This window comes from Giraffa tippelskirchi, chromosome 2, assembly GCF_054371585.1.
Source record: "Giraffa tippelskirchi isolate mGirTip1 chromosome 2, T2T-mGirTip1v1.2.pri, whole genome shotgun sequence".
Taxonomy (NCBI): Eukaryota; Metazoa; Chordata; class Mammalia; order Artiodactyla; family Giraffidae; genus Giraffa; species Giraffa tippelskirchi.
In genome coordinates, this window is record NC_137276.1 from 68560619 (window position 1) to 68580197 (window position 19579).

Here is a 19579-nt window from a genome sequence, read left to right on the forward strand (position 1 = left end):
ATTAAGACAGTCTCAGACCTTTCACAGGTTTTGTCCATATTAAGAAATATTATTCTTTGTTATTTTTAATAATAATTTATTCTATTTTCTTTATGGTGAAGATTGTGAATAAATAGGAACAAAAGAGTCATAGAGTAAAGTAGATGAGGCAGGCCCTTTCATATGTTGGTGAGATGGCTGTGTTTAGTTAATTTTTTGGCATGTATATCAATACTTAAAAGTCATTTACCTCTTGACTTAGAAATTCTAATTTTAAGAATTTATGCTACAGCTAAATTTGTCCATACATGTAAAGATACATGTTATGGGCATTCTTTGTAGTATTGTTTGAAATAGAAAACAGTTGGAAATAATTTGTGTGTTCAGTAGGGGCCTCATACATAAAGACAGACAAACAGATCCATAGAAGAGAATCAGTTCAGTCGCTCAGTCATGTCCGACTCGCTGCGACCCCATGAATTGCAGCACGCCAGGCCTCTCTGTCCATCACCAACTCCCGGAGTCTACCCAAACCCATGTTCATCGAGTCGGTGATGCCATCCAACCATCTCATCCTCTTGTCGTCCCCTTCTCCTCCTGCCCCCAATCCTACCCAGCATTAGGGCCTTTTCCAATGAGTCAACCCTTCACATGAGGTGGCCAAAGTATTGGAGCTTCAGCTTCAACATCAAACCTTCCAATGAACACCCAGGATTGATCTCTTTTAGGATGGATTGATTGGATCTCCTTGCAGTCCAAGGGACTCTCAAGAGTCTTCTCCAACACCACAGTTCAAAAGCATCAATTCTGTGGCGCTCAGCTTTCTTCACCATCCAACTCTCACATCCATACATGACCACTGGAAAAACCATAACCTTGACTAGATGGACTTTTGTTGGCAAAGTAATGTCTCTGCTTTTAAACATGCTATCTAGGTTGGCCATAACCTTCCTTCCAAGGAGTAAGCATCTTTTAATCAAGAGCCCAGAAATAACCCAGGCATTTATAGTCAACTAATATTTACGAAGAGAAATGAGAATACTCAAAGGAGAAAAGACAGTCTCTTCAATAAATTGTTGTTGTTGTTGTTCAGTTGCTAAGTCATGTCCAACTCTTTGCAACCCCATGAACTGCAGCATGCCAGGCTTTCCTGTCCTTCATTATATCCCTGAGTCTGCCCAAACTCATGTCCATTGAGTCAGTGATTCTGTCCAAACATCTCATCTTCTGTCATCCCCTTCTCTTCTTACTCTCAATCTTTCCACAGATCAGGATCTTTTCCAGTGAGTTGGCTCTGCATCAGGTGGCCAAAGTTTGGAGCTTCAGCTTGAGCACCAGTCCTTCCAGTGAATATTCAGGGTTGACTTCCTTTAGGATTGACTGGTTTGATCTCCTTGCAGTCCAAGGGACTCTTAAGAGTCTTCTCCAGCACCACACTGTGAAAGCATCAATTCTTCCATGCTCAGCCTTCTTCATGGTTCAACTCTCACATTCTACATAACTACTGGAAAAATCAGCTTTGACTATACAGACCTTTGTCAGCAAAGCGATGTCTCTCTTCAATAAATAGTGCTGGGATAATTGAATTTCATATATAAAAGAATGAAACTGAGCTCCTGTCTTACATCAATATGAAAAAGTAACTCAAAATGGATTAAATATTTAAATGTAAGGTCTGAAGCCATTACATTCCTAGAAAAATAACATAAGAATAAATCTTCTTGTGATGGACCTCGGTAATGATTTTTTTGGATATGACATCTAAAGCATAAGCAACAAAATAAAAAATAAGCAAATGGGACTAGATCAAAGTAAAAAATTTCTTACAGTAAAAGAAATCATCAACAAAGTAAAAAGACAATTTATGGAATGGAGAAAAATATTTGCAAACCATATATCAGATAAGAGCTTAATGGCGTAAGTGTAGAGAAAAGGAAATCCTTGTGTACTATTGATGGGATTTTAAATTGGTATAGCCACTATGGAAAACAGTATGAAGGACTCTCAACAAATTAAAAATAGAACTATGATGTGATTCAGCAATTCCACTTCTGTTAATATATGTAAAACAAACAAAAACACTAAATCAAAAAGTTATCTGTGTCCCCATGTTCCTAGGGGCATTATTTACAATAGTCAAGACAAGGAAACAACCTAAATGTCCACTGATGAATGAATGGATAAAGAAGATGTGGCATATACACAATTCACTATTATTCATCCACAAAAAAAATGAGGAAATCCTACCATATGAAACAATATTGGTGGACCTTGAAGGCATTATCCTAAGTGAAATAAGTCAGACAAAGGCAGACAAATACTTTATGATTTCACCTACTTGTGAAATCTGAAAAGCAAAAATAAGACCAAACTCATAACAAAAGAGATCAGACTTGCAGTTACCAGAAGTTGAGTGTGGTGGGAGGGGGAATTAGATAAATATGGTCAAAAGGTACAAGTTTACCATTATAAATGAGTACAAGGGATGTAATGTACAATATGATGACATTGTTAATACTGCTGTATTATATACAGGAGAATTGATAAGAGAATAAAACCCTAGCTCTCATCACAAAGAACATTTTTTATCCTTTTCTTCCTTCTTTTCCTTTATTTTATTTACATGAGATGATGAATGTTACTATCAGATGAACTTAATCTGATAGTATTTTTTACAATATATGTAAATCAAACCATCATGCTCTATGCCTTAAACTTATACAGTGATACATGCCAATTATTTCTCAACAAAACTGGAAAAAACCTTACTAACAAAAAGGGAGGCCTGCAAAAGTAAGTTATAATATATCAATTAAATGTAACTTTATTCAAACATTAAAAAGTATGACAATAACAGCTAAACAAATCTTAGTAAGTTCCAAACACTGCTCTTATTTAATCTTCATAAAAATTATACTTACTATTATCAGCTACATTTACAGTGAGTGACCAGACCATCATGGTTATCCAGGTCATAAGACCTTTTTTGTACAATTCTTCTATGTATTCTTGCCACCTCTTCTTAATCTCTTCTGCTTCTGTTAGGTTCTTACCATTTCTGTCCTTCACTGTGCCCATCTTTGCATGAAATGTCCTCTTGGTACCTCTGATTTTCTGCCAGTAAATTTGGAAAACTCAGCAGTAGCCATAGAACTGGAAAAGGTCAATTTTCATTGTAATCCCAAAGAAAGGCAGTGCCAAACAATGTTCAAACTACCTCATAATTGTGCTCATTTCACATGCTTGCAAGGTAATGGTCAAAATCCTTCAAGCTAGGCTTCAATAGTATGTGAACCAGATATACCAGCTGGATTGAGAAAAGGCAGAGGAACCAGAGATCTAATTGCCAAAATCTGTTGGATCATAGAAGAAAACAACAGAATTCCAGAAAAACGTCTACTGCTTCATTGATTACACTAAAGCCTTTGACTATGTGGATCACAGCAAACTGTAAAAAATTTTTCAAGAGATAGGAATACCAGATCACCTTACCTGCCTCCTGAGAAACCTGCATGTAGGTCAAGAAGCAACAGTTAGAACTGGACATGGAACAGCAGACTGGTTGCAAATTGGGAAAGGAGTACGTAAAGACTGTATATTGTCACCTTGCTTATTTAACTTATATGCAGAGTACATCATGTGAAATGCCAGACTGGATGAAGCATAAGCTGGAATCAAGATCACTGGAAGACATATCAATAACTTCAGATTTTCAGATGACACCACCCTTATGTCAGAAAGGGAAGAGGAACTAAAGAGCCTCTTGATAAAGGTGAAAGTGGAGAGTGAAAACCTGGCTTAAAACTCAACATTAAAAAGCTAAGATCATGGCATCCAGTCCCATCACTTCATGGCAAATAGATGGGGAAAAATGGAAACAGTGACAGATTCTGTTTTCTTGGGCTCCAAAATCAGTGTGGACAGTGACTGCAGCCATGAAAATAAAATACGCTTGCTCCCTGGAAGGAAAGCTATGCCAAACCTAGACAGTGTATTAAAAAGCAGAGACATCACTTTGCTGACAGAAGTCTATCTAGTCAAAGCTATGGTTTTCCAGGTGTCATGTATTGATGTGAGAGTTGGACCATTAAGGAGGCTGAGTGCCTAAGAATTGAGATTTTTAAAGTGTGTTGCTGGGGAAGATTCTTGAGAGTCCCTTGGACTGCAAGGAGATCAAACCAGTCAGTCCTAAAGGAAATTAGTCCTGAATATTTTTTGGAAGCACTGATGCTAAAGCTGAAACTCCAATAGTTTCGCCACCTGATATGAAGAGCTGACTCATTGGAAAAGAACATGATGCTGGGAAAATTGAGGGCAGGAGGAGAATGGGGCGACAGAGGATGAGATTGTTGGATGGCATCACTGATTCAATGGATGTGAGTGTGAGCAAACTCTGGGAAATAGTGAAGGACAGGGAAGCCTGACTTGTTACTGTCCATGGGGTTGCAACGAGTTGAACATGTCTGAATGACTGAACAAAAACCACTTATAGTGGAGAAAAATGAAACCTAACGAGGCTAAGTGACTTGTGCCCACATTGTTAAGTTTTGTGATCTGTTGCCTCCTGATCATCTGTATCCCAATATGTAAAGAAAATAAATTGATAAGTGAAAAGAATGTAGAAAGTTTTTATAGTATAATGGTGGTGGTGGTGGTTTAGTCACTGAGTTGTGTCCAACTCACGACACCATGGTAGCCTGCCAGGCTCCTCTGTCCATGGGAATTCTCCAGGCAAGAATACTGGAGTGAATTGCTATTTCCTTCTCCAGGGGATCTTCCTGACCCAGGAACTGAACCTGGGTCTCCTGCATTGCAGGCAGATTTTCTACTGACTGAGCTACAAGGGAAGCCTATAGTATAATACTATTTATGAAAAGAATCTGAATCTACATCTTCTATGTGTTTCCTTTATAACATATAATATCTATGTTTTCATATGATATAAATCTTTTAAATAATATGAATGTATATGACTGAATATACTAATAAAATATATTGTGTATTTATAAGTGTATATATATATATGTATATATATATATATATATATATGCCCACACATAAAACATACATTCATAGAAAAATTTCTGGATAGATATAAGAACTTAATGGTTAATGGAATATTACTCAGCCATTAAAAAAATACATTTGAATCGGTTCTACTGAGATGGATGAAACTGGAGCCCATTATACGGAGTGAAGTAAGCCAGAAAGAAAAACACCAATACAGTATACTAATGCATATATATGGAATTTGAAAGATGGTAACGATAACCCTATATGCGAGACAGAATAAGAGACACAGATGCATAGAACAATCTTATGGACTCTGAGGGAGAAGGTGAGGGTGGGACGTTCTGGGAGAATAGCATTGAAACATGTATATTATCATATGTGAAACAGAACACCATTCCATGTTCGATGCATGAGACAAGGGCTCAGGGCCGGGGCAATGGGATGACCTAGAGGGATGGAATAGGGAGGGAGGTGGGTGGGGCGTCCAGCAGGGGGAACACATGTAAACCCATGGCTGATTCATGTCAATGTATGGCAAAAACTATTACAATATTGTAAAGTAATTAGCCCCCAACTAAAATAAATAAATTTATTAAAAAAAAAAAAAGAACTTAATGGTTGTTTGGGGGATTTTTATGGAAACAAAAAATTCACTCTATATTCTTTAGTATGGTGAATTATTTAAAAGTAGCAAGTCATATTGCTTTCATAATAAAAATGTTTCAATTGAATAAATTTAAAAAATAGTGGATATGCTAAGTCTTTAGCAATTATTAGTGGAGTGGGGTAAAAAGGGACTTTTTGTTTTACACCTTTCTGAACTGTGAAATTTTTAAAATAAATTGGTGCATGTTACTTTTATAAAGAACATATTTTAAATGAATAAACCTTAAAAATAGTGAGTATATTTCTTTAACAAATACTGTGAAATATTATTTCCGTGACTAAATTTAGGATATAGTTTATTTAGTATGTTGACAATTTAGAATAAATCTACCTATGTTAAACTTTTATCAGAGAACTGCTGCCTTACTATCTTAAAGGCTAGTTTTTTCTAACATCCATTGAGTTGGAAAGTAACTCGTGAAGACTTATCTTACTTTTATAAACAAAATTGTTTCCGATTGAACCTTAGTAATGAAACCTTTCACAGCAAATGAGATTCAGCAAATGCAGAAGTTGACAGCAATTTTATTAGATGTTGCTAGTCAGTTGAACACAATTTTCATGCAGGAAAATGGTACCATGCTTCTTAAACTCCAGAGCATTTATCAAAAACAAATATCAATTTGAAAGTGCATTCTTTATTAAGAGACGATGTTCTAGTGTCAAGTGACAGTATTTTAATATTATGCTCAGTCATGGAATGTACTTGGAATTAGGTTGGATGATAAATGTTGCAACAGGCATAAGTGAAGCTTAAAATATAACATATTTGGGGTTGTGTGTTTCAGGTGAAGCTCTGAAAGTATCAGCTGAGAGATTTGCAGATGACCCTTGTTATCTCCCGAAAAGGGAAGCTGTGGTTCAGGCTGCCCGTGCCTTATTGGCTGCAGTTACCAGACTCCTTGTCCTCGCAGATATGATTGATGTCATGTGTCTCTTGCAGCACGTGTCAGCTGTAAGTAAAAGATGACTTAGTTTACCTTGGCATTGTTCTCACTTATAATTTCATTTTCTGAACCCAGCATCAATCCGAGCTCATCCTGTCCTCTCATTTCTTAACGTCACCATTCAGAAGTTGACTTGATTGGGCTGTGAAACTAATGCATAATTCACAAGAATGAAGCCAGAAGTTAGTTTTAAAGCCAGTGGGAGACTGAAAAACAGAAGAAGGCTTATTGATAAGGAAATGGCTAGAAAATTTCTAGGCTTTTGACCATTTAAGTTATTATGCCCTATATAAGTATGTAAATAATGCATAATAACATAATTATAAAGATAATATAGAAAATAGATCTGTGAATATAAATTATTTGAGAAAGAAAAACCTTGAAGCTTAAGGCATGTGGAAGTTTGTCCTAATTGTAAATGAAAACTCCTTTTGCCAGCTCCTCTTGATCCGAGGTAAACAGTACATGTTTCCAGGTAGTCTGTGTTGTCTAAAGTAATGGATTATGTAAATGTATGAATGTATTTGTTTAATAAGAGTAAAGAATATATTTAAACTAGGAGATTACAAAGGCAGAAAGATATCTCATTTGCTTTATTTTGCTAGACAAAACCATTTAGCAATGGTTTAGTAGAAGGACATTTTTTTTTAGCCTTTATCACTTTCTTAATTTATTTAGTTTGACCGTCATTAATAGTGTCGAGATGAAAAAGTTGCAAAGAACACTTTGGAGTCTCTTCTTTTTCTCTTGCTTTAAATAGGCCCTGGCTCTTCTGTTCATAAATATATTTGCATTTTCATACAGGTGCTTGGTGACTATTGCAACTTTATTAAGCAAATGCCTTGCTGATTGACCTTCTTGTCAAAATAATTTTCTCTAATTGCTAAGCTAAATCTTTTTTTTTTTTTTTTGCATTATTCTCTTACTTGGAGAAGGCACTGGCAACCCACTCCAATACTCTTGCCTGGAAAATCCCATGGACAGAAGAGCCTGGTAGGCTGCAGTCCATGGGGTCGCTAAGAGTCGGACACGGCTGAGCGACTTCACTTTCCCTTTTCCCTTTCATGCATTGGAGAAGGAAATGGCAACCCACTCCAGTGTTCTTGCCTGGAGAATCCCAGGGATGGCGGAGCCTGGTGGGCTGCCGTCTATGGGGTTGCACAGAGTCGGACACGACTGAAGCGACTTAGCAGCAGCAGCATTCTCTTACTTACTCTCTGGAGAAGGGAATGGCAACCCACTCCAGTATTCTTGCCTGGAGAATCCTGTGAACAGAGGAGCCTGGAGGGCTACAGTCCATGGGGTAGCAAACAATAGGATGCGACTGAGCAACTAACACTATTATACTTACTAATGTTTATTTTAACCCTTAAGTAGGGTTAAAAGGAAAGGGTTTGTCTTAACCCTTTCATTTATACTTTCATATTCCTTTTCTTTTGATAGCTTATTAGTGCAAAAGGTCAATTTGGCACCTTTTTTTTGTTAAGTAGCTTTTCAGGAAAGGGATTAGTTCTCATTCCCAGCCACTATCTACCAGATTTGTAGGTGAGATATTTTAACAATGTTTTTTGTTACTTGACTGATGGTTTCCTGGAAACCTTAAACAAATCTCTGAACATTTTTGAGATTCATTTTTTAATATGTAAATATTTGTTGTTGTTCAGTTGCTAGGTCGTGTCTAACGCTTTGTGACCCCATGGACTGCATCATGTGAGGCTCCTCTGTCTTCTACTGTTTCCTGGAGCTTGCTCAAATTCATGTTCATTGAGTCTGTGATACTATCTAACCATCTCATCCTCTGCTGACCACATCTCCTTTCGCCTTCAGTCTTCCCCAGCATCAGGGTCTTTCCCAGTGAGTCAGTTCTTCGCATCGGGTGGCCAAAGTTTTGGAGCTTCAGGTTCAGCATCAGTCCTTCCAATGAATATTCAGGATTGATGTGCTTTAGGATTGACTGGTTTGATCTCTTTGCAGTCCAAGGGACTCTCAAGAGTCTTCTCCAGGACCCTAATTTGAAAGCATCAATTCTTTGGTGATCAGCTTTCTTAATTGTCTAACTTTCACATCCATACATGACTACTGGAAAAACCGTAGCTTGGACTATATGGGCATTTGTCAGCAAAGTGATGTCTCTGCTTTTTAATATGCTGTCTAGGTTTGTCATCACTTTTCTTCCAAGGAGCAAGTGTCTTTTAATTTCATGGCTGCAGTCACTGTCTGCAGTGATTTTGGAGTCCAAGAAGGTAAAATATGTCACTGCTTCCACTTTTCCTCCTTCTATTTGCCAAGAAGTGATGGGGCTGGAAGCCATGATCTCAGTTTTTTGAATGGTGAGTTTCAAGCAAGCTTTTTCCACTCTTCTCTTTCACCCTCATCAAGAGGCTCTTTGGTTCCTCTTCACTTTCTGCCATTAGAGTTGGTATCATCTGAATATCTGAGGTTGTTGATATTTCTTCCAGCAAACTTGATTCCATCTTGTGATTCATTGAACCTGGCATTTTCCATGATGCAGTCTCCATGTAATTTAAACAAGCAAAGTGACCATATATAGCCTTGACTACTCCTTTCCCAATTTTGAATCAGTCCATTGTTCCATGTTTGGTTCTGTTACTTCTTGGCCTGCATAAAGGTTTCTCAGGAGGCAGGTAAGGTGGTCTGGTACTTCTATGTCTTTAAGAATTTTCCACAGCTTGTTGTGATCCACACAGTCAAAGGCTTTGGCATGGTCAATGAAGCAGAAGTTGATGTTTTTCTGGAAGTGCCTTACTTTCTCCATGATCCAACAGATGTTTGCCATTTGATCTCTGGTTCCTCTGCCTCTTCTAAACCCTGCTTATACATCTGGATTTTCTTGGTTCACATACTGTTGAAGCCTAGCTTGAAAGATTTTAAGTATAACTTTGCTAGCATGTGAAATGAACACAATTGTACAGTATGGCAATTGCCTTTGGCATTGCCCTTCTTTGGGATTGGAATGAAAACTGACCTTTTCCCGTCCTGTGGCCACTTCTGAGTTTTCCAAATTTGCTTACATATTGAGTGCAGCACTTTCACAGAATCATCTTTTAGGATTTGAAATAGCTCAGCTGGAATTCCATCACCTCCATGAGCTTTGTTCATAGTAATGCTTCCTAAGGCCCACCTAACTTCACATTCAAGGATGCCTGGCTCTAGGTGAGTGACCGCACCATTGTGGTTATTAAGAACTTTTTTGTATGGTTCTTCTGTGTATTCTTGCCACCTCTTCTTAATATTTTCTGCTTCTGTTAGGTCCTTACAATTTCTATTCTTTATCGGGCCCATTCTTGCATGAAATGTTCCTTTGATATCTCCAATTTTCTTGAAGAGATCTCTAGTCTTTCCCATTCTATTGTTTTTCTCTATTCTTTGCATTGTTCATTTAGGAAGGCCTTCTTATTTCTCTTTGCTATTCTCTGTAACTCTGCATTCAGCTTGGTATATCTTTCCTATTCTCCCTGCCTTTCACTTCTCTTCTTTTCCCAGCTATTTGTAAAGCTTCCTCAGACAACCACTTTCTCTTCTTCTTGCATTTCGTTTTTTGGAGATAGTTTCAGTCACTGACTCCTGTACTGTTAATATAAATCTCAGTCCAAAGTTCTTCAGGCACTCTGCCTACTAGATCTAATGCCTTGAATCTATTCATCACCTCCACTATATTAATATAATCATAAAGAATTTTATTTTGATCATACTCGAATGGCCTAATGGTTTTCCCTACTTTCTTCAATTTAAGCCTGAAATTTGCAATAAGAAGCTTGTGATCAGAGCCACAGCCAGCTCCAGTTCTTGTTTTTACTGCCTGTATAGAGCTTCTCCATCTTTGGCTACAAAAAACATAATTAATGTTATTTTGGTATTGACCATTTGTTGATGTCCATGTCTATAGTCATCTCTTGTGTTTTTGGAAGAGGGTGATTGCTGTCACCACTGTGTTCTCTTGACTAAACTCTGTTAGCCTTTGCCCTGCCTCATTTTGTACTCGAAGGCCAAACTTGCCTGTTTTTCTGGGTATCTCTTGACTTCCTACTTTTGCATTCCAATCCCCTATGATGAAAAGGACATCTTTTTTTTTGGTTTTAGTTCTAGAAGGTGCTAAAGATCTTCTGAGAACAGGTCAACTTTAGTTTCTTTGGCATCAGTGATTGGAGTATAGACTTGGATTACTGTGATGTTGAATTGTTTGCCTTGAAAACAAACTGACATTATTCTGTTGTTTTTGAGATTGCACTCAAGTACTGCATTTTGGACTCTTTTGTTGACTGTGAGGGCTACTTCATTTCTTCTAAGGGATTCTTGTCCACAGTAGTAGATAAAATGGTCATGTGAATTAAATTCTCCCATTTTTGTCCATTTTAGCTCCCTGATTCTTAAGATGTCAGTGTTCAATCTTGCCATCTCCTGCTTGACTACATCCAAATTATCTTGATCCATGGACCTAACATTCCAGATTCCTGTGCAGTATTGTTCTTTAGAGCCTCAAACTTTATTTTCACTACCAAACACATCCACAGCTGAATGTTGTTCCTGCTTTGGCCTAGCTTCTTCATTCTTACTGGAGCTATTAGTAATTGCCCTCTGCTCTTCCCCAGTAGCATATTAATCACCTTCGGACCTGGGGGTCACTTCTTCCTGCATCATATCTTTTTGACTTTTCATGCTGTCCATGTGGTTCTCCAAGTAAGAATTGCCATTTCCTTCTCCAGTGGACCACATTTTGTCAGAACTCTTCACTATGACCCACCTATCTTGGTGGCCTTGCATTGCTTGATTCATAGATTCATTGAGATATGCAAGCCCCTTCACTATGACAATGCTGTGATCCATGAAGGAGGGCTTCTCTGATGGCTCAGTGGTAAAGAATCTGCCTGCCAGTGCAAGAGATGTGTGTTCCGTCCCTGAGTTGGGAAGATCACCTGGAGAAGGAAATGGCAACTCACTCTAGTATTCTTGCCTGGGAAATCACATGGACAGGGGAATCTGGTGGACTACAGTCTACGGTGTCGCAAAAGAGTCAGACATGACTTAGTGACTGAACAACAACAACAACCATATGTGAATACACTTGCTAATAAATATTATAGCCATAATTGGTTATGAAAGATTAAATGCCAGATAGTTCCTAGTCCCATGACCCAATATTTCCTATGTTTTAATTCTATTTGTTGGGATAGGGCAGAATGAAAGTCTTTTGTAAGGTGAAAATTACTTCCCTTACAATCAATTAGGGAGTAACTATATGTATAAGACCATGAGTCCCTTCACTAACATTTTAATTGATTGCTACTAACTACTAGGCACTGTGCTAGATAATTCACACATATCATAGCATTCAAATGAAGCAGGAGGTAATTGTAGATCAAAGAAAAACAAAGTGCTATTTTTGTAATAAAATTATACTTAATAGTTATTGAGTTTTTATAATTGGTCAAGAAATGTGGGGGATTATCTCCTTTAATTCAACCTCACAGCAGCTCAGTGATTATGTCCTATTTTATAGATGAAAAAAACCTGAGGCATATTGAATTTAAGAAGCTTGCTCAAGGCAATAGATAAAAAGCAACTTTGGGAACTTAGTTCTCCAAGTGTTAGAACAGCTTTCACTATAAATAGCTTTCAGAAATGTTTAGACAAGTTCATGGGCCTATAGCAAATTGTTAAGGGAATTTAGGTAAGTCAGTAGGAGGAGGCATTCTTAACTCTAGCCACTCGTTCCCACATTTACTGATTCCTCATTAGCACCTGAACTTGGGCTAGATCATTTAAATCACTTGTAAGCATGTCTAATCAAACAATGATACTTTATCTATGAAAAGGGAAGACCTTGTTGTGACAGGTAAATTGTGACAGTTTTTGAAATTGTTACATCTTAATAAAATGTATAAGTTGTCTTTGTATTATTTGTATAATTTGTATTATATAATATTATGTAATATATAATATATAAATTATTTGTATAATTTGAGTTGTATTATTCAACTCAATTTTAATGTTTCACACAGAATGAAGGCTAGTTGAAAAAAATCTTTTGGAGATTAAGATTAGAATTATATAGCCCAACATTCCCTTAGAAGTATTCTGTAGAACTTGTCTTCTAAATATGCAGGATGAAAAAAAGCTTTTTAACGGTCTGTGCTACACACAGAATTCCCTTTGAATGCTTTATTTATTTATTAATTAGCTGCACAGCATGTAGGACCTTAGTTCACCAACCAGGGATGGAACCCATGTCCTCTGCATTAGAAATGTGGAGTCTTAACCACTGGACTGCGAGGGATGTCCTTCTCTTAATGTCTGATGCACATTAGCACATTAAAGTTGGTGAGAAATGTCAAAGCAACTTGTTTAACTTTGCTTAACCCAGAGTTTCCCAAATTTCGTGACTCTAGAACTCTTCTGTAATATATTAATCTTGGTGTTTTCTCAGACTGTATGTTTGAATATAGTGGTTTAGAATATTTTTAGTTTATAATTCTATTAAATTTGTACTTAGAATGAAAAAATCATAGTGGAGAAACTTCAGTGCCTTTCTAGTCTAGTATCTTACTGAAGTAGGTAGACTGTCCTTCAGTATGAAATAGACAAAACTGTCTAACAATATAGATGATCATGTACAGTGATAGCAATCTCAATTCTGTCAGACAGTAAAGCGTATTTTGGATAATTCTAGTCATTGAAGACATTTTTCTCAAGCTGAGCTTAAAGCTGCATCCCTGCTATTTTCTTTCACTGCTTCTAGTTTACTTTCTGGAGCAACACAGAATCAAGGCAATAAGAAACGCATTTTCAAATAACTGATGATTACTCTTAGGACTTACATATGTCTTCTCTTATTTAAGCTAAAAATTCTTGACTTTTGACCAGTTTCAGACCACTCTGGATACTCTGGAATTTCCATATCTTGCATGATTTTGTTTCAGTCTTGATTTTGATGTACTTGAACATCATAAGCCAGATTTGTTTTATGGTTAACGTTTGACAACTTCAGTGTCTGGACTCCCTGGGTGTTTGCTTGTGCTACTGTCATTGTGTCAGTTTTTATTATGCTGATGGTGTCTTGTCTTCTCACATGAATGGCTATCTTTGTATATGAAACATTACCTCATCTGGAATTTATCTCAGGAATTTCCTCACTGTTTTGTTAGAACTTTAATGTTTTTAACATGAAGTACTTTATATTTCATCAAATCTTGTTAGTTTTCTTCAGCAGAAGGGCTGGATTGAATTACTAATCTGCCAATATAAGAAACAGAAATCCCAGGAATCATCTCTATAAATCCTTTTCTATGCATATTCTAGATTATAGGTAACAGCCATAAAATGTTGAAGTCAAATGTTCTTGAGATAAAAACAAATGTTCTGATAAGAACACTCCATAATTTACTCAGATAATTACCTCTCTGATTTAATGTCTAACATTATCTTACCTATTATGATACCCTTGTCATGTTGTTGGTTCACACTGTTTTTGTGAACAGTCTCTGAACTTTGACTACTCTTAATCTAGGTCTTCCTTCTTTGATGTATGCTAAGTCACTTCGGTTGCAACCCTATGGACTGTAGCCCACTAGGCTCCTCTGTCCACGGGATTCTCCAGATAAGAATACTGGAGTGGGTTACTGTGCCCTCTTCCAGGGAATCTTTCCAATCCAGGGATTGAAACTGTGTCTATTATACCTCCTGCATAGGCAGTCAGGTTCTTTATCACTAGTGCCACCTGGGAAGCCCTCCTCCTCTGATACAGTTTATCTTTTTATTAATATATGTAAAGATTGATGTTATCTTTATATTCATTGAATTTTGTCTTGTTAATTCTGTCTTTTCTAATATCCTTCCAGACTTTCTTGACTTTTGATTTGTCTTCCCCTCCTAACCTGGGTGTCATTTTCAGATTTCTTCAACTAGTTATTCCTGAAAAAATGTCTAATGAAATGGAAAATATTGATATAGCTTTGTTTTAGATAGATCAAATATTCAAACATTTTGAATAAAGTTGTTGAAATGAGCTTCAAATTCACTTCATTGGGTTGCTGTATAAACTATGTTTATGTTTCTTTATTTTGTCCTCAAGCACTTTCTCAAAGACCTTTCTGAAATTAAGATGTACTTTCTGTGGCATCACGGATTTGTCAGTCTGGTAACCCCAGTTATATAGAAATGAGGTTAGTTTGGCATAGAAGACATAGATTGACTTATTTTTAATAACCCCGTAAGAGCTCTAAGTGATCATTGCTTGCTTGCTTTTATTTCTTTTCTTTCTATTTTTTTGAACTTCAGTTTTCAATTACTCACATTCTACTTACTTACGGTTGCAAACCACTTCTCTGCTTCCTTCTGGGCTTCCCTTGTGGTTCAGCTGGTAAAGAATCTGCCTGCAATGTGGGAGACCTGGGTTCCATCTCTGGGTTGGGAAGATCCCCTGGAGAAAGGAAAGGCTACCCATTCCAGTATTCTGGCCTTGAGAATTCCATGGACTGTAGTCCATGGGGTCGCAAAGAGTCGGACACGACTGAGCGACTTTCACTTTCAAGATCCAGATATAATTGGCTTGAACCCTCATTCTGTTAGTATAATGTTATTCCCAAGCTTTCTGCAAATTCTGTTAGGCTCATATTCTCAGGGTCACCTCTGACTCCAAGTTTTTGCTTCCACAGAATTACTTTAGCTTATGGATGATCTTTCTACTTGTATTCTATAGTATGTTAATTCATACTTAGAAGTAGACCCTTCCCCTCTTTGACACACACACACACAAATATTCCCTTACAATGCATTTTTATGTATATGACAAACCTATTAGAAGCTTGCGAAGATGAAAAGCAGGGGATTCTATAGTATAACAGTATATTCTAAGTGGTATACTCTTACCACTTAGAATCTTTTAGCAACTTCATCTCATTGTCCTTCCACCTCTTCTCACTACCTGCTCTTTGTTTTCTCTCACATTCCTAAGCAGTAAGATATTCTATCAAGCCACTATTGACTTCACCTCTGCTAATTTGTATCCTCAGATATCACTATCCCCATCTTAAATTACACCTGAAGGTATTTTCCTCAGTATAAACAGTTCCTTTCCCAGGAATTCTGTAGTCAGCTCTTTCTCTCTCTCTTCCTCCCTCTACCCCCTTTTCTCTCACACACACTCAACATCCTATTATAAAATAATATATTATAAATATTCTTTCTGGGGAGGGCATCAGCTATGAAGATATAGAGTTCTTCTTCTGGGCACACATTCTTCTTTCAAAAGCAGTGGAGTACCTTTTTATTTCTTTTCCTAGTTTTGGATATGATGGACAAATACCTGCTTCTCCTCCAGTCTTATCTTGCTATTTTATGCAAGTTTCTGGTCATTTTGGCTCCCCACCCCATAACGCCCACAAAAATACCTGTTGCAATTTTTCTGTGTTTATTCTTTATTGCACAGTATCAAAGAATTCCTTTGCTGTCACAATGTTTTCTCAAATGGCCTTACTGTTTTCTTCCTTATTATAATTTTTCTAAATAACAGAATTTTCATACCTATTGGGGATCCCTATTTCCTTTTAGAAGTCAAGTAAATGAAATATTACTCTATTTTTTATTGATAGTATGTACCTCTATATTTCCTGATTCCTTATCTTTATTAAATTATCCTCTTTCCACTGAGACTGTCCCAGTGATGTAATTATGATCAAACATTTATGAAGACATAGACTGAGAGCACCAACTTGTGCAAAGATGGGTTCACTGAGTAACTCTTCATGGAATAAGTACTTCCAACCAAAACAGAGTTAATATATAATTAAATATATCAGGGATTCTTGACTTTGCAGTTTTAAATATATCTGGTTCCTTAAGGAAGTATATGTTTTCTTCTAAGGAGTGGGGTGGGGTGGAATAGGTCCAAATCAAAGTAAGAGAGGAGAGAGAAAAAAGTGATGCTGTTTCAGTATATGATTAATTATAAAAACTTGAGAGGCAATTGGCTTTATTACCACCATTGCTCATAATTTTCTATGCAAATTTAAGTTAAAAAATTTCTCTCTGGAAACTTTCAAGGTTTTGGAACTTCTTTATACTATTTATACATCTCAAGACTCCACATTCCTATTTTATTGGCATATGAATTTTATAAGGGTCAGTTTTCTTTGAGAGAATGTTGGCTTGCATAACTCTTGTTTTCTTTGGGGGTCAGAACAATATGGAGAGAAACTATGGTGTTTGGCAGCAGAGAGACCTTGCTTGAATCCTAGTTATATTGTTGATTAGCTGGGTGACTTTGGGAAAGTTAAAAATCTGTGAGCCTTAGTTTCTTCTTCTGAGATGTTGAGATAATAAAGCCTGAATAACGTAAGGGCCTTGTGAAGATTAAATGATATAGTATATAAAATACATGGTAAGAACTGGCACAAATTTTCTTCTACCTTCCTTCCTTTCCCTGTCCTACCTTTTCCCACTGTGGTATCTTACTTCCATTTTTCATTTCTTGAGCTGCAATATTATCCTTACTCCTAAAAATGAAGGGAAATAAATTTGAATCCTGAGTTGAATTAACTTTTCTGGCTTTTTCCATTTATCATACCATAGCCAGTTTTATTTTTCTTAAAATGGGAATATTTGTCCTTTGGATTAGAAACATGTGTCATTATAAGAAATGGCACATTATAAGAAATAGTTCATTGTAAGAACTATGGACGGAGGTTCATGACATTGTACAGGAGACAGGAATCAAGACCATCCCCATGGAAAAGAAATGCAAAAAAGCAAAATGGCTGTCTGAGGAGGCCTTACAAATAGCTATGAAAAGAAGAAAAGTGAAGAGCAAAGGAGAAAAGGAAAGATATTCCCATTTGAATGCAGAGGTCCAAAGAATAGCAAGGAGAGATAAGAAAACCTTCCTCTGCGATCAATGCAAAGAAATAGAGGAAAACAACAGAATGGGAAAGACTAGAGATCTCGTCAAGAAAATTAGAGATACTAAGGGAACATTTCATGCAAGGATGGGCTCAATAAAGGACGGAAATGGTATGGACTTAACAGAAGCAGAAGATATTAAGAAGAGGTGACAAGAATACACAGAAGAACTGTACCAAAAAGATCTTCACGACCCAGATAATCATGATGGTGTGATCACTCACCTAGAGCCAGATATCCTGGAATGTGAAGTCCAGTGGGCCTTAGAAAGCATCACTACGAACAAAGCTAGTGGAGGTGATGGAATTCCAGTTGAGCTATTTCAAATCCTGGAAGATGATGCTGTGAAAGTGCTGCACTCAATATGCCAGCAAATCTGGAAAACTCAGCAGTGGCCACAGGACTGGAAAAGGTCAGTTTTCATCCCAATCCCAAAGAAAGGCAATGCCAAAGAATGCTCAAACTAATGTACAATTGCACTCATCTCACATGCTAGTAGAGTAATGCTCAAAATTCTCCAAGCCAGGCTTCAGCAATATGTGAACTGTGAACTTCCAGATGTTCAAGCTGGTTTTAGAAAAGGCAGGGGAATCAGAGATCAAATTGTCAACATCTGTTGGGTCATTGAAAAAGCAAGAGAGTTCCAGAAAAACATCTATTTCTGCTTTATTGACTATGCCAAAGTCTTTGACTGTGTGGATCACAATAAACTGTGGAAAATTCTGCAAGAGATGGGAATACCAGACCACCTGACCTGCCTCTTGAGAAACCTGTATGCAGGTCAGGAAGCAACAGTTAGAACTGGACATGGAACAACAGACTGGTTCCAAATAGGAAAAGGAGTACACCAAGGATGTATATTGTCACCCTGCTTATTTAACTTATATGCAGAGTACATCATGAGAAACGCTGGGCTGGAAGAAGCACAAGCTGGAATCAAGATTGCCAGGAGAAATATCGATAACCTCAGATATGCAGATGACACCACCCTTATGGCTAAAAGCAAAGAAGAACTAAAGAGCCTCTTGATGAAAGTGAAAGAGGAAAGTGAAAAAGTTGGCTTAAAGCTCAACGTTCAGAAAACTAAGATCGTGGCATCTGGTCCCATCACTTCATTGGAAATAGATGGAGAAACAGTGGAAACAGTGTCAGACTTTATTTTTTCGGGCTCCAAAATCACTGCTGATGGTGATTGCAGCCATGAAATTAAAAGACGCTTACTCCTTGGAAGGAAAGTTATGACCAACCTAGACAACTTATTAAAAAGTAGAGACATGGCTTTACCAACAAAGGTCTGTCTAGTCAAAGCTATGGTTTTTCCAGTAGTCATGTATAGATGTTGAGAGTTGGATCATAAAGAAAGCTGAGTGCCAAAGAATTGATGCTTTTGAAATGTGGTGTTGGAGAAGACTCTTGAGAGTCCCTTGGACTGCAAGGAGGTCCAACCAGACCATCCTAAAGGAAATCATTCCTGAATATTCATTGGAAGGACTGATACTAAAGCAGAAACTCCAATATTTTGGCCACCTGATGTGAGGAACTGACTCATTGGAAAAGCCCCTGATGCTGGGAAAGATTGAATGCAGGAGGAGAAGGGGATGACAGAGGATGAGATGGTTGAATGGCATCACTGACTTGATGGACATGAGTTTAAGTAAGCTCCAGGAGTTGGTGATGGACAGGGAAGCCTGGCATGCTGTGGTCCGTGCGGTCACAAAGAGTCGGACATGACTGAGTGACTGAACTGAACTGATAATGCTATCATTTCAATAGATGCAGGAAAAGATTTTACATCATTTCATGAAGAAAACTCTCCAGAAACTAGGGACAGAAAAGTCCCTCAACATAATAATGTCCATATATGACAATCTCACAGCTTAAACCATACTTAATGTTGATAAACTGAGAGCTTTTCATCTGGTATCAAGAAAAAGAGAAGGATGTGAACTCTCATCAGTTTCATTAAACATTGTATTGAAAATCATAGCCACAGCAACTTCAATTCCATTTCTGTACACTTATGATGAACTATCTGCAAATGATATTAGAAAAACAATGTT

At 37.3% G+C, this 19579-nt stretch overlaps 1 protein-coding gene across 5 annotated transcripts in view; it reads left to right on the top strand.

The window, feature by feature from the left end:
* The window catches only part of CTNNA3 (catenin alpha 3), a 1864976-nt gene that overhangs the window by 200387 nt on the left and 1645010 nt on the right, over nucleotides 1-19579 (top strand). For all 5 annotated transcript variants that reach the window (XM_081568955.1, XM_081568954.1, XM_081568943.1 and 2 more), the window contains one exon: nucleotides 6447-6613. In XM_081568955.1, coding sequence (XP_081425081.1) covers nucleotides 6447-6613 — 167 coding nt within the window. The remainder of the gene's footprint in view (nucleotides 1-6446; nucleotides 6614-19579) is intronic.